This window comes from Gobius niger (genome assembly GCF_951799975.1).
Source record: "Gobius niger genome assembly, chromosome: 21".
Classification (NCBI taxonomy): domain Eukaryota; kingdom Metazoa; phylum Chordata; class Actinopteri; order Gobiiformes; family Gobiidae; genus Gobius; species Gobius niger.
In genome coordinates, this window is record NC_136872.1 from 10,995,650 (window position 1) to 11,009,194 (window position 13,545).

Consider the following 13,545-nt stretch of genomic DNA (forward strand, 5'->3'; position numbering starts at 1 on the left):
ATTACGAGTACAAAAAAACGCCACTGTCAATCAGTTGTCTTCATTTTCATCCCAAGTAGAGATATTGTTACATGTCGTAGTACTGCATCATGCTACTTCGGTATTCAAAATGGCCGCCGGAACTATGCGCGCTGTCATTGGAAATGCATGTATAACAAACCTTTACCTTCTCGAGTAGATCATTAGTTGCTGATGAGGCGAATCGCCCACAATGCTAAAACAACCCAGTATTTTCCCCCTGCACGAATCATTTTGATGAATTTTCATACAAAAGATTTGATCTCTGCTCTGGTAAGTTTTCAGAAAGTTAAGTCACATTGGAGGTGAGGGCTAGAACAACAATTAAAAATAGGTTAAAAAAAAAAGTACACTGTCTTGGTCCATTATAAATAACACAGCACAGAAGTCAGCGCAAAATGATGAGGTACAGAACTCCAGCAGTATCTTGAGCGTTTTTGCATCCCTCATGGAATAATAAAGCTCTACAAAAACATGCAAATAATGTCTGATTTACTCACATGAAACCACTATGCACAGACATTTCTTTGCACCTTTAGATTTTCACCTGGCGATAACGACTCCAAATGCAAAAAAAAAAGAAAAAAAAAAAACACTGCAGAGAAAGCCTTTCTTTTGTCCCGCAAGTGAATAGAAAGTGCACGTCCGGCTAAAAGGAGCAGGATTATTTCTGGACAAAGTCTGAGCTGTGCAGATAGAACACTATTTTTGTAACATTGTCCGAGGTCTTTCTAAATCAGGAGCTTTTGTAGTGCTTGGGTAAGCGGCGAGTCCAGCTGAGGTCTGCGTGACCTCGGGGCGTCTCCCCTGCACCTGTTTCCCACACTCCCCATCGCCCTCCCGGATTTCATAACGCCGTCGTCCCGAGGCTATACGCTCTGCTCCGGTCTCCTCGCAAAACCCCCCCCCCAAAAAACACGTCCACAACCTTGATGTTAATGCGCTCCGGGTTCAAAAACGGCGGCTTCACTCGCTGCTCTTTGCGCCGCGCCCGTTCTTGCTCAGCACGGAGTTCAGTTCGTTGAGCAGGTTGGCAGGCATCATGGCGTCTCCACCTAAAGAGGCCTTTTTCCCTGTGTGTTTGTATCCGCTCTGGGGTGGGGGAGCGGCCAGGGAGAGGGAGGGGAGCGGCTGCGGCTGGCCCGTGTCCACCGAGGCCTTCCTGCGCGGGACGTCCGCCGCTTTGAACATGTCCGCGCGCCTTAAGCAGCTGGCGATGGTGTTGGCCTTCTGCTGAACGCTGCCAACCTTCCCGGGCTTGGACAAGGGGCCTTCGCCAGCGCCGGTCGTCTTGTCTGTCAGCTGTGGGCAAAACCGGCAGATAAAGATAAATTACACTACATTTACCGCTGCGAGTGCGCGCCGCAGAGGGCACGCTCCCAACATTATTCATGTCTGGAAGAGGTTTCCTTGAGTAATACAGATTTGCATGTGGAGTTACGCAGTTCTAATGAAGCGACCGCCCTTTGTAATAGATCTTAGACGACAAGCACATCAATGGCAAATGTGTGGTCGGCCCTTCACAGGTGCCCATGAAGATGTGCTATTCATGGGTTTCGATCAAGTTTGCATTCATATTTCTCGTTTGAGGGCTTTTATCCGGGCCTGTTTGAATCGAGCGCTCTATTCCCATAGAAATGAATGGGGAAGCCAGTCCCTAAGTATTGCAAGGTATGACCTTTACAATTCATGGCATTAAAATCATTTCTGTGGTGTAACAAGATGATACTTAGAGGCCACTGAATCTGTCTCCGACCCCACAAAAAGCAGAAACTTAACTGGATATGATTTAGCATTTAGCTCAGAGGCTACTTTTATACGCTAATTCTTATGTCAAGTAAAATTGGAATATCTGAACATTGATGACTGATTTCTAACTACACCCAAATGTGATCGATGGGTTGACAGCAGCTAAAAACATCTGGATTGTACATAATTTGGAATGTTCGATGGCTAAATGCGAACAGCTAAAGGAGAAATACATTGAGCAGGCTAACAAATGTTAAAGTTTCGCTAACTGTCCGCATATATATCGCGATCGAACGCTGCCTCTCCTTTTTACTTCAATGTTTTAGCCATTTAAATGTGGTTACTTTTGAATCGTTACTTGCTATATTTTCATCAAACGAGAGAATGGGTTCGAATAGGCTAACGCTAGCTTGGCCTTAGCCATCCGTAAAGTCCGGTCAATTACCATTTCCCTATTCACCTTATTCCGGAGGTTCGCGTGGGCGCCGCCATGAATTGTGCCCGCCCCTTTTCTCCTATGTGTTAACATGGGGCTGGAGAAATCCACATAAAATGAGTCACACGAAAACAAAGCCGTTATTCGGCCGCGCAGAGAAACGGTGCAGTGTTGACATGTTGGTGCAAATGAACATTGGCCATTTTACACAAATCAATCGACTAAACATCAGATTTCAGCGGAGAATATTTTCCCTCGTTCTGCGTTTAAATGAACGGGCTTCGCGCTCGACTGGAAGTACAACGGAAGTGCAGAGACAACGCAAAAAGTGGCAAAAGTGGGCGGGGCGGAATAAGGTGAATATGTATGTCTGGGTCTGATCTCAGTGGCCGAGATACATCGGTTGAATTTCAACCAACCATTCAGCGAGCGGGGGAGGCGAGGTTTGAAGGCGACGTCAAGCATTTGGATACGAAAGTAATGGAAGCTCAATAATCCGCTCTGGCCCGGCTCCCAAGAGTTATGATAGCTGCTTCACTCACTCAGGCACATTACATACGGACCAAGCGCTAGCGAAAATCTGATCCAATCGTTTCAAAGGAGTTCACCCCTCCCACCTGATAACGGAGCTCAATTGTGAAGATCCAGACCCTTGTATGAAACAAGGTAAGTACGATCGTACTTACGAAAGTAAGTACGATGGTATGGTAAAACCAGGCTCGGCTAACGCACCTGTTTACTGGAGTTGTTCCCGAGCAGCGCAGTCATCGGAACCAAAGTGGAGGCCTTCTGAGTGGCATTTGGAGATTTCAAACAGATGTCTGATCCAAACTGTAAACAGAGCCAAGTACAGAAATCAGTAGACAATCTAGGAGCTAGCTGAGCTATGTGCTACTGAAAGATGTTGCATATGTGTATTTGTAGCTTCACATTCAGAGATTATGTTCAATAGCATAACCAGAAAGTCCACATCGAACTTTCTCCCAAAGTTCAGCCGTCCTTAAAAAGTGTAATTTGACGTTCCCGTAAACTTTCTATCTGACAGCTTCCCCTTCATCACGGCGCGGCCTGCCGGCTCCTGGCTGCGGCCGTCTTTAACAAATCCGGGTTTTTATCACCGCTGCACCTGTCCTTGGACCCCTCTGCCCTCTGTGATCTGTCCACTCTCCGGTCCCATCGCGCCTCGTCTCTAAATGAGTCCCGCCGCCGCAGACGGTTGCTATGGAAACTGTCGGCGCTGGCTAACAGGTAAGAGAAAAGGCATCAGGAACTACTAGTCCAGCATGTCTTACTTTCTCATCTTCACTTTCCCCACTGCCCTTCCCACAAGCCTGCCATCCCCGCCGCGAGCTCCTGCTGACAGGCCTAATATTCAGAGGATTTGGGGGAAAGAAGGAGCCTAATATTTTCAGCCGACTCTAGTCTGCTATAGATTTATTTTGTGGAGCTAAAAGCCTCTCTGGAGATCAAGGTAAAGTCGCTGAGAGTGCGGTAATAAACACCTTGAAACACTTGGAACAACAGACAAACAATTGGCTTTCCCTTTTAGAGCGGTCTCGCCGACAGTGTTGCCCTTTTTGCTTGCAAACCCAAACGAAAAGAGGTTTTTACAGTAAGCACCGGTGACAAACAACTCTGGCTGAGGTTCCCAGAAAGTCAGACTAATGGAACGTGCTTGGCATTTCAGAAAGAGCTGGACTGGAGAGAGAAGCGTCTAACTGTGGCCAAAGTTCGACACCAGGCCCTTGGCTTCGAAATGCGAGGCTCATGCAGTAGCACTCCACCTTTAAAGGAATGCTTTTATTGGATGATCTTTATCACAGTACACAGTACACAGACATGCCATAAATCATATGAAAAAGCTCAGAATTCTGTCAATTAGCTAAATAATAGAGCCATAGCACCAGCACCAAGTAGGACTAGATAGGGGACAGTTCCAAAGATTTTGGAAACAATAAAGGGCGACAGGAGCACAGATAGTAATGCGGGTCGTCTTGTGACCGGAGAGTCTGGAATCCCACAGGTGCCCACTGTTGTTGTATCCTTGGGCAAGACACTTCACCCACCTGGAGTGCTGGAGTACACTGGAGGCAAGTGTGAATGGGTAGGTGGTTCCTTGATTTGAGTGCCTCAAGCAGGTAGAAAGGCTCTATATACAGTAACTGTGACCATTTACCATTTAAGAGATGATTTAGATCACTAAGTCTTTTTAACGTTTAATGATAATAAAATAATAAACTGATTTTAACCTTATTTGGACCAAACTAAAAATGCCAACATGCAGTACTTTTTACATCATGAATATAGCACCGTTTCAATATTTGGTTTGAAAATGTTTATGTCACATGTGGAGATGAAGACAGCTAATGTTTATGAAATATTTAATATAATATATAATAACAACGCCTTATTTAGCCGTAGTTCGAAGCCGAATTGTTCATGATGAATTAAGCGTTCAGTTAACGCTTAATTGATCGTGAACAATTCATTAGTTAAGTGTGACTGACACTTAATAACACTTTTCTTAACAATACTTAAAGGGACTCGATGCAAGTTGGTCATTTTATACTTACTGCTGCCACCTCAGGTCTTACGCGTAACTGCAGATTCTATATGAAGCTCGTGCATGACGGCACTTTGTCCCCGAATTAACACCTTTTTGAGTGACAGTGCAGGATTTTAGAGTCAGTTGTGGTGAAAAGGTCTGGGCTCATTCTACACATTGGGGCATTGCTGGAACATGTAGGGGGAGGAAGATACTTAAAGGCACACTGCGTAACTTTTTAGACTATACTGTTCATCTGTAATAAACATGCTCCTAATGACCAGCTCAACACAGAAAATGCTATTTGTGCAGTGGGTAATCAAAGAATGGATTTGGATGTGAACCTAACCTGTTTAAATCTTAAATTCGGCTGACTTTAGTCACATCTCCATGGAGACGACCTGGAGGCGTACCTACTCCCAGTAAAATTACAGTCATGTCTTAGTAGAGCTGAGCTGCTCACAGCTAAAGCACATGTTTGTTTGAGCATTTATGAGGCATTTTTTCAATTATGAAAATACTGTATCTGTCATATAATAAATGCTTGTATCGCAGTTTCATTTTCTGGGTAAAATCCTACGCGGTGTAGCTTTAATTTTAACATTTTTAAACTGTATAGTCCCTTTAACAATGAATGCAGTGAAGTATGTGAAGAACTATTCATAATGAGTTTGACATTCACTGTATTACAATGTTAGCCACACTTAATTCATCATCAACAATTCATTAGTTAAGTGTTAATTAATCATTTATCAAGGCTAAATAATGTGCAGTTACAACGTGTTGCATCCATTTACCTTTTCTTTTTTCGCTAAAATGTTACTGTCTGTGCTCTCTCACAGCTCTTATACAATGTTGATGAAATTACATACCTTTTTTTTACTTCATATTTACCATATTTACCTAATGCATTGATTGTGTACAACGTGTTCTTGGTACTAATATGAAAACAGGGCTGCAGAGTGCATTACCCCTTGTTTTCCGAGACCATGCTCTTTCCACCTTAAAAACACGCTATTACCGCGCCGTAAAGTAAAGTTTAACCAAAGAAATCCATTTCACCCAATGTAGAGAGAGAATATTTGGGGGCAGACGACACAGCGCTGCCCTTGTGTTTGCGCTGCATTATTATCGACGCTGTAGCTTTAGCATGTGCTGTGTCAACACTCAGCCGTATCTCGGGGCTATAAGCACCTCAATGTGATTGTTACAGTCGCCTTGACCTTCTCCTCAGAGCTTTTTTTCCCACATAAAACGATTTATCTTATTACAGAGTGACCTCCAAAACTTCACACTCCTCTTCACTGTTTGGCTTTCAAAACAGCACAATGTGGAGAGAGAGATGATTTATGGTATCACTATGTTCCAATGAGATTTATTCTGGCAGTAATTGTGTACATTTCCCCCGCACAAAAGGAAGTATCGTGATATTTCTAACAAGAGTTATGAGAGGAATTATAAAAGTTGACATCATGACCAAAAACACAGAATTTGGTCCCTGAACTTCGACACATTTTTGACATGTTTGGTTGTTTTTATTGAAGTGAAATTTACAATCCGGTCAACAATATTCAAACATCTCTGCTACGATTGATAATCCCTGGACGACAGAGCATTCACATGAACCATTTATCTTTGTCTTTGATGACAGTTTTAGTGCTTTTGGGAACCTCAGGATTGAGCCTTAGTTTCAGCATTATGTTGATATTTCAGCGTTCTAACTTGAAATAATCTCTGGCGGGTGAGAGAATCAAGAATGCTGCATACAAGCCTCCATTTTTACCCAACGGCATGCTAACTAATCCAATGTTGTGACGATGAACACAGTTTGAGTGCAGAGCGGGTCAAGCGATCTGTGATGTTTGATGAGCTTTAAAAACACGTATGGATATCTACGAGGCAGCAAAACACAGATCAGAGCACTTCATCAGCAGAAGAAGAAGAAACAACCATGGCAAAATGTTACAACAGGGTTAAAACCTCAAAAATGTATGCACGATACCACTTTCTTAAAGGTGGCATGCTGTGAATGAAAAAGTTAATGATTCTTTTTCTATTAATAAACTGTCATGGAAAAAAATATATATGTGGCGTCAAGACAGGCTGTTAGCTTACATTCACATCAACACCTCACAACATAAAGGTGACTTGTGCATTATTATGTTTTATTAGTTATTAACAGCATTTAATTGACTCATTTACCAACACGGAGGCATTCAACAGTGGCCATTATTATTCCATGAGTTTAGGTGAACCAGGTATAGCTTCTGCCAGCCTGATTAGTGGAAGCTAGCATTAGCATACTACTGCTAACTGCGGTATTTTACATCGTGAACACAAAAATAGTGTGAATTCTCCAGGTTCAAATCTTCAAAATGCTGTATAGAATGTTCCTATTAGTTACATTTAGTTGGTGAAAGGTGCGGTTCAGTATCAGACACTGCATTCCTGTATGTTTTCCAGGATCGGCTCCGATATCTGATCCAGTATCGGTGCAGCCCTTATTTTGCACTGTATGTCCCCTTTAGCTCAAATCCACATCCGATGCATTTTTAATGTAATGTGTGGAGAAGCCGTTATTGCCCATGCATAAAAATAAACTGCTTGCATGATTTATAAAAATCAGCATATTCTCTGCACGAGTTTACTCACAACTTATTTTCAATACCGGCTCCACTTTTCGAACATCTTCATCATAGTTTTTCTAAGTGTGTCTCCAACCTGAGTGCACCCACCTTCGTTCTGACGATGTCTGCGACCCAGTTGACCTGCGCCTCCCTCTTCTCGCAGCAGAAATGCCTGGGGAGCACACCCATACACGCAGTTACACCTCGTTATTTTCTGCCATAAGCAGACGACATGAATTACAGCTTCTACTGACAGGTCATCATAGACTTATCTGTGCAAGATTTGACAATAGCCTTGATAACTGCTATTGCGGACAATTATACAAGAAACCTATCAATTACCAACAGCGAAAAGAGCTCTAATTAACCATGTGATAGTTGCTTTAAATACTGTGTGTCACCGAGAGTTTGTGAATGTTCTTGCTCTCCTCTGTATTTCCGCTAAAGGCTTAAGTGTCCATCAAAAAAAAAATAGATATATATATAATGAGGGGGTTGTCCTGAATAAGTAAAATGGGATCATCTTGGACTGTATAACACTAAAATGTGTTTTTGGTAAAGTGTTTAGATTGTATATTCTGACTTATTGGACATTTCTGACACATTTCTGACACTGGGGTAGTGGAGTTTAAGTTACTTTATGCCTCAATATAGTAAAAAGCTTTTTAAATAACAGAACGTATAAAAAACACGTTGAACTACTTACCATTGCTGTTTATCTGTGTAGACCGTGAAGCCCCAACTGAAATGAAAAACAGCGCTCAGGTCAGATTTGTCAGCAACCGCGATCCAACTTTATTTTTTGGGGGGGAATAGAAGTTGTAACATGCTGAACCCGAAAGGCAATTAACGTTCAAACACTGAGAAGCCGCTTTTGGAGATACAACCGGGTCATAACCTATGTATTTACAAGCAAACAGAAAGAGACAGAAAGCACAAATGCAAGGTACCAAACTGAAGAGCTAATGAAGCTAACCAGCCTGACTGTTTGTGCACCTTGACAGGCTGCAGGCCAAAGTGCACTGAAGAACCACTGAGGCATTTAAAGCAGAACACTTTCAATGGACTAAATGGAAATTCATATAAAACCTGGACATGAACGGACCACCCTCCTTCCAAATGTTGGTCGATCAGGAGAAGAGTAAATAGAGTAAATAGGAGATGGAGTACTTGAAGGCTGGAGCAGCACTTAGGAGACGTCCCCAATCACTTATTGATACTTTTACTTCTACTATAAACTGTATTACCGCCACTGCCAATATCACATCGTTTTTTAAATATATTTTGATCAATAATCTGATTAGTGTAAAGGGCAGTGTTGGTGCAGACTAGATGTTGGCCGATATATCAGGCCGATATTTGGGGATCTGCTATCGGTCGATCTCGCGCCGATAAAAGCCGATATCTCCGGGACCGAAAGTCCCGTTTAAGTCCCGTTTAATTTTTGCATTGGAAAGAGCCCCAACAACTGCCTAATTTTGATGGCAGCGCAAAATGCCACGGCTAGCAACAGTATGCTAATGCTAGCGGCCGCATGCTAATGCTAACAGCAACTAAACAAAGCTGGGAGAGAAACTATGATTGAAACAACTATAATAATATCAAATCGGCCACTTTTACAGGATTATAGATCAGACATTTGGAAAAATCGTCCAAAAATATCGGTTGAAAATATCGGCCGAGCATATCGGCATTGGACAATAAAAAACAGAATTGGCATTGGCCTTAGAAAACCCCCAAATCGGTCGACCTCAAGTGCACACGAGGCTGGTATCTTGAGTGCAAACAAATGTGAGCCAGTGGTTGCGGCCAGGATACCTGAGGGCGTGGCTTAGAAACAAAGGGGTCGACTCAGGCGTGGTGTTCAACAAGCAGCACTGACTGCAACAAGTGCTTACTGCTTCCCCCCCATAATGTGACCTCATGTTCTATAGTCAGCGTTGTGGCTAAATCCTTTTTTACGCTCTCAAAGGACAAACTACAAACTGGATATGCAGTATCTCAATGTGAGTTAAACACTGTCCATGTCCTGAGAGAAAGAGAGTATATATATATATCGATGGTCCTGCTCTGGTGCTGCTATTCAAGAGCCGCCAGCAGCAAAGTCATGTTTGCTTTTTTATTCATGAATCATTCTCTTATTCACATATCAGAAATGGGGCACTATTACTATGATACAAGCAATATTGAATGGTAAATTTGGTGCAACACGGCCACAAAATATATAGTTGTGCAAATATCGATAAAAATGCAAGAAAGAAAATTGTTTAACATTTTGCACTGCCAAACTGCCATCTTTCACTGAAATCTTTGAAGATGAAGTTGCTAATTCTGGGATATTATTGCCAAACTCTAAATGAATGCCGCACAGAAAAAAAGTTTGAAATGACCGACTAGAGCTGCTGCCGTTTTGGCACGTCATAAATTATAATAATAGAAAATCATTACGAAAAAAGAAAGAAAAAGCATCAGTGGCAGCGGGTTCCATCTTCAGAGATGGAGACTGATAATTTGTATTTATTAAAACGCAATTACGCTCAATCGATTGTGCTCGGGTGAAACGGAAGACGAGGTGAGGAGTGGTACGCTGAGGCGCCTTTAGGGACCGTGTGTAAAGTTCAACCTAAAATGACACAGTCGAAAGAAGAAAAAAAAAGTCTTTATGGTATAATTACGTATAGGGATGATTTGGGTGGGAAGGTGCTGTACTTCGGTTGGTGTTAGTTAAAAAAGGTTTGTTGTCAGTAATCTACAGCAAAAGCTTCAAATTTATCAACATATCACTCTGTTTTAGTTGTGGTCAGATATACTGTAATCCCTGTAGTACAGTAAAACACAGCACAGGGCAAAAATACATACAGTATATCGTCTTCAGAGCCACCTAACTTTTAAAATCCAGTTTGGCTGCGTTAATCGCATTTTGAAATTTTATATCAGAGTAAAACATGCTCCCTAGTGCTAAGTGTTGCCTTCGGTTCAGTATTGCCTTACTTGGGTGTCTCCAATATCCCAAATGTTTAAATCAAGCACCGGCAGCAATAGCGAAGAGGAGTGAGGTCATAGAATCCGGCCTCGCGTTTCACCCAATCGCCAATTCGCCTTAAAGGAGGAGCTGCCGTCTTCCAACAATGAAAAAAAAAAACACTTGAGCAAAGGCAAATGAATAAATGGACATGAAGTGCACTTTAAGGTAGCTCTTATTTCATATGGATCAATGCCTTAAACTTTGACGCGCATTACTCTTAACGCAGATGTACTTCACTTTGCCTAAAGTGAAATGCATTGAGGTCTAACTGCATGGGGGCCCAATATGACAAAGCGCCGACTCATTTTACAGCTCGTGACCGAGGTTATTTCACGCGCCTCTCGTGAGAAAAGACAAAAAAACTTTATGTGTCTCTTTTTGTGTGCCATTCCATTTACTTTGCAGGCACTTAGAAAGCCCAGCAGGTGCTAATTATCGGCGCCCGCTCACATCTGCGCAATTTAAATGAAAGCCAAAAAAAATAAAAATAAAACACAACTAGCGGCTCGGTGTGGATTAGCGTTTCCACTGTTATCTGCGAGAACTCAGGCTGTTAAGACCTCGAGTTCAGCGTGAAGAAAGAAAAAAAAAAAGGAAAAAAGATGGGCGAGATTTTACCTGTTTGGGGCTTTGAGTTTTCTCTTCAGGCCCAGGTAGCATTTCACAGACTTGAGCAGGACGGCTTTCTCCGCTTTAGTGCTCTGTAAAAGAGGTGTGCAATTGAGTTTTATAGTGATCCCAAAACATTGTAAAACAGTGCGCGATCAACAGTTGACACAGGAGAGATAAACCTGGCATAACATTATGACCATGCGGGTAATAAGGGCTGTCACAGAAGCACATCCCGAAGTCTGTCCATATACAGCTATATATCTTTAGCTATATATCTTGTGCTTTGAAAACTGACATACTCATTTGATTGACTTTTTTGTGGGAGCATTGCCAACAAGCCTGTCTATGAAAGTAAATTCCAGAAGCCCACCTTTTCATCTTCATGCTCTCATTTTAGAAGAGGGCATGGGGATTTCACGCTATCGGCTACTGGCTGATCTAGCGCCGAAAAAGGCCAATATCTCCATGACCAAATTTGATAACTTATTTTTTGCATTGGAAAGAACGATGTCTTTAAAATGAGACCTCCAACGTCAGGCTCGGCGGCCAAATTCGGCCCTTCAGTATAAAACCTTTGGCCCCCAAGAGAATTTTGAAGAAACATTTATTCATGAATCAGAAACCAAATACAGGAAAAGGACTCTAAAATATGGAAAATGCTGTCAGTATTTTCACATTTCCCCGCAAAACAACCGGCCCTCCATGACACAAACTTGCCTACCCCTGCCCTAGACCTTAGGGGAACAGAGAAACATTGTGATGAAAATTGGTTAGCTACAAGTTTAAATATTAGTTCCACTAAACCTCAGTCAATATGGACATGTTTAGGGTGATCAGATGTCTCAGTTTACCCAGGACAGTCCCAGTTTTGAGCCCTCTGTCCCATGTCACAGTAGATTTCTCCACAAAACCACTGATTTGTCCCAGTTTTACACAAGCTTTGTCCCCGGGTGTCCCTGCTTTTCACCAGTACCATGCCTAAAGCAGCTTTTTTACTTGAAACTTAATGACATCTGGCCACCTGTGCATCAAACACAAAGTTTGATTGTTGACTGAACCAATTCAACAGCTAAAAGTCTATCAGCTCGATGCTGGTTGATCTGTTTAACTGAGACTAGACTTTCATAGACAGGAACTTTGACCATTCAATGTGGGTGAAAATAGTCACAATTTGGCTTTCCCCCAAAATCTGGTCTGGTCACCCTAGACCTGCTGCGTGTCATTTCGAAGCACAGAACCTGGAGAATTCAATCGCTGAGTTAGTTTTAACCTCCGCAGTTGTAATTTTGATCGCCACGCAAAATGCAGCAACTAGCTATGCTAATGCTAACAGCAGCATGCTAATGCTAACAGCAGCATGCTAATGCTAACGGCAACTAATCAAAGCTTTAGTATTTATCTTATTACAGATATTTTTATTGATGAAAAATAACATGAACTGTGAGGGGCTCAACTCTCCAAGACCTTACTTTAATGTGTGACCAAATATGAGATTTAAAGGTCTTGATCCACATCCATTCTTTGCTTACTGATGGCAAAAATAGCACTTTCTGTGTCTAGCTGGTCATTAGGAGCATGTGTTGTACAGGCAACACATGCTCCATTGAACCGAAAAAATATCCTAGTTTGTGAATAAAAAGTGCGAATAAAGTAATTTCTGTGAATAATCCTCAGTTAGAATATAAAATTGAACATGTGAAGTTTATGTGTATTATGGGATAAACAGGCAAAATAGTGAGTGAGTGAGTGTGACGGGGGTCTTAATTATAATGAACAACTGCGTTTCAAAATATACAATGCTTTAATTCATCTGCGAAACCTTACGAATAAACTTTCCACTGTGCGCTACATCAGAGCATAATGTCAACCAATAAACAAAAGGTTTATTTTATGCAAATACCACAAACACAACATCCAGGCGTCACCACATGACAATTAACTTGAGTCATTATTCACGAATCTGTTCCTTCAAGCAGCAAAGAACAAAGTCAAAGAGAACAAAGGCCCGTAAATCAAAGTTACATCGCCGTGGTGACACCTACACATCACAGCCCGGTGGTACAGACCGAATCCTCCGACAACACGCTCTCCTGTGGTAATTGTCCGGGCGAAACCGAATGGATTTCAGAACACTTCCTTTGTACCGGGCTGATAATTAGCCAGGTATCAACGCCGCTTTTATGGAAGACACCCCCCATCTATATGGTAAGAGTCAATTAAAAATAGTATGGGGAATAGTAACATTAATCTCTTAACCTCTTACTGCCCGCCTGAACCGAGCGCATTTTCTCCAGTTCGGCTTTACCCAAATCTAAAATATATTTTGCCATGTTGTCGCCAAGTTGTCTCATTTTTTAGGTGTTTTTGTCGTGTTTTCGTCTCTTTTTTGTCATGAAGCTTCTGAAGCAAATTCAACCTGGAAGACATACCAGCTGCATTCATTCACCTCATCACTCTCCAATCATCCAATCACAGACCCTGCCCGAGCCGCACCTTTACGACAGCCAATCACCGCAGCTGCTCTTCCCCGTTC

At 42.2% G+C, this 13,545-nt stretch overlaps 1 protein-coding gene across 1 annotated transcript in view; it reads right to left on the bottom strand.

Moving 5' to 3' along the window:
- Nucleotides 1-369: 369 nt before the first annotated feature.
- The window catches only part of arap2 (ArfGAP with RhoGAP domain, ankyrin repeat and PH domain 2), a 154,561-nt gene continuing 141,385 nt past the window's right edge, over nucleotides 370-13,545 (bottom strand). Inside the window, exons 28-32 of the mRNA XM_079579837.1 lie at nucleotides 11,019-11,101; nucleotides 8,082-8,117; nucleotides 7,484-7,547; nucleotides 2,936-3,034; nucleotides 370-1,320 (exon numbers count right to left, since the gene is read on the bottom strand). Coding sequence (XP_079435963.1) covers nucleotides 985-1,320; nucleotides 2,936-3,034; nucleotides 7,484-7,547; nucleotides 8,082-8,117; nucleotides 11,019-11,101 — 618 coding nt within the window. The 3' untranslated portion in view covers nucleotides 370-984. The remainder of the gene's footprint in view (nucleotides 1,321-2,935; nucleotides 3,035-7,483; nucleotides 7,548-8,081; nucleotides 8,118-11,018; nucleotides 11,102-13,545) is intronic.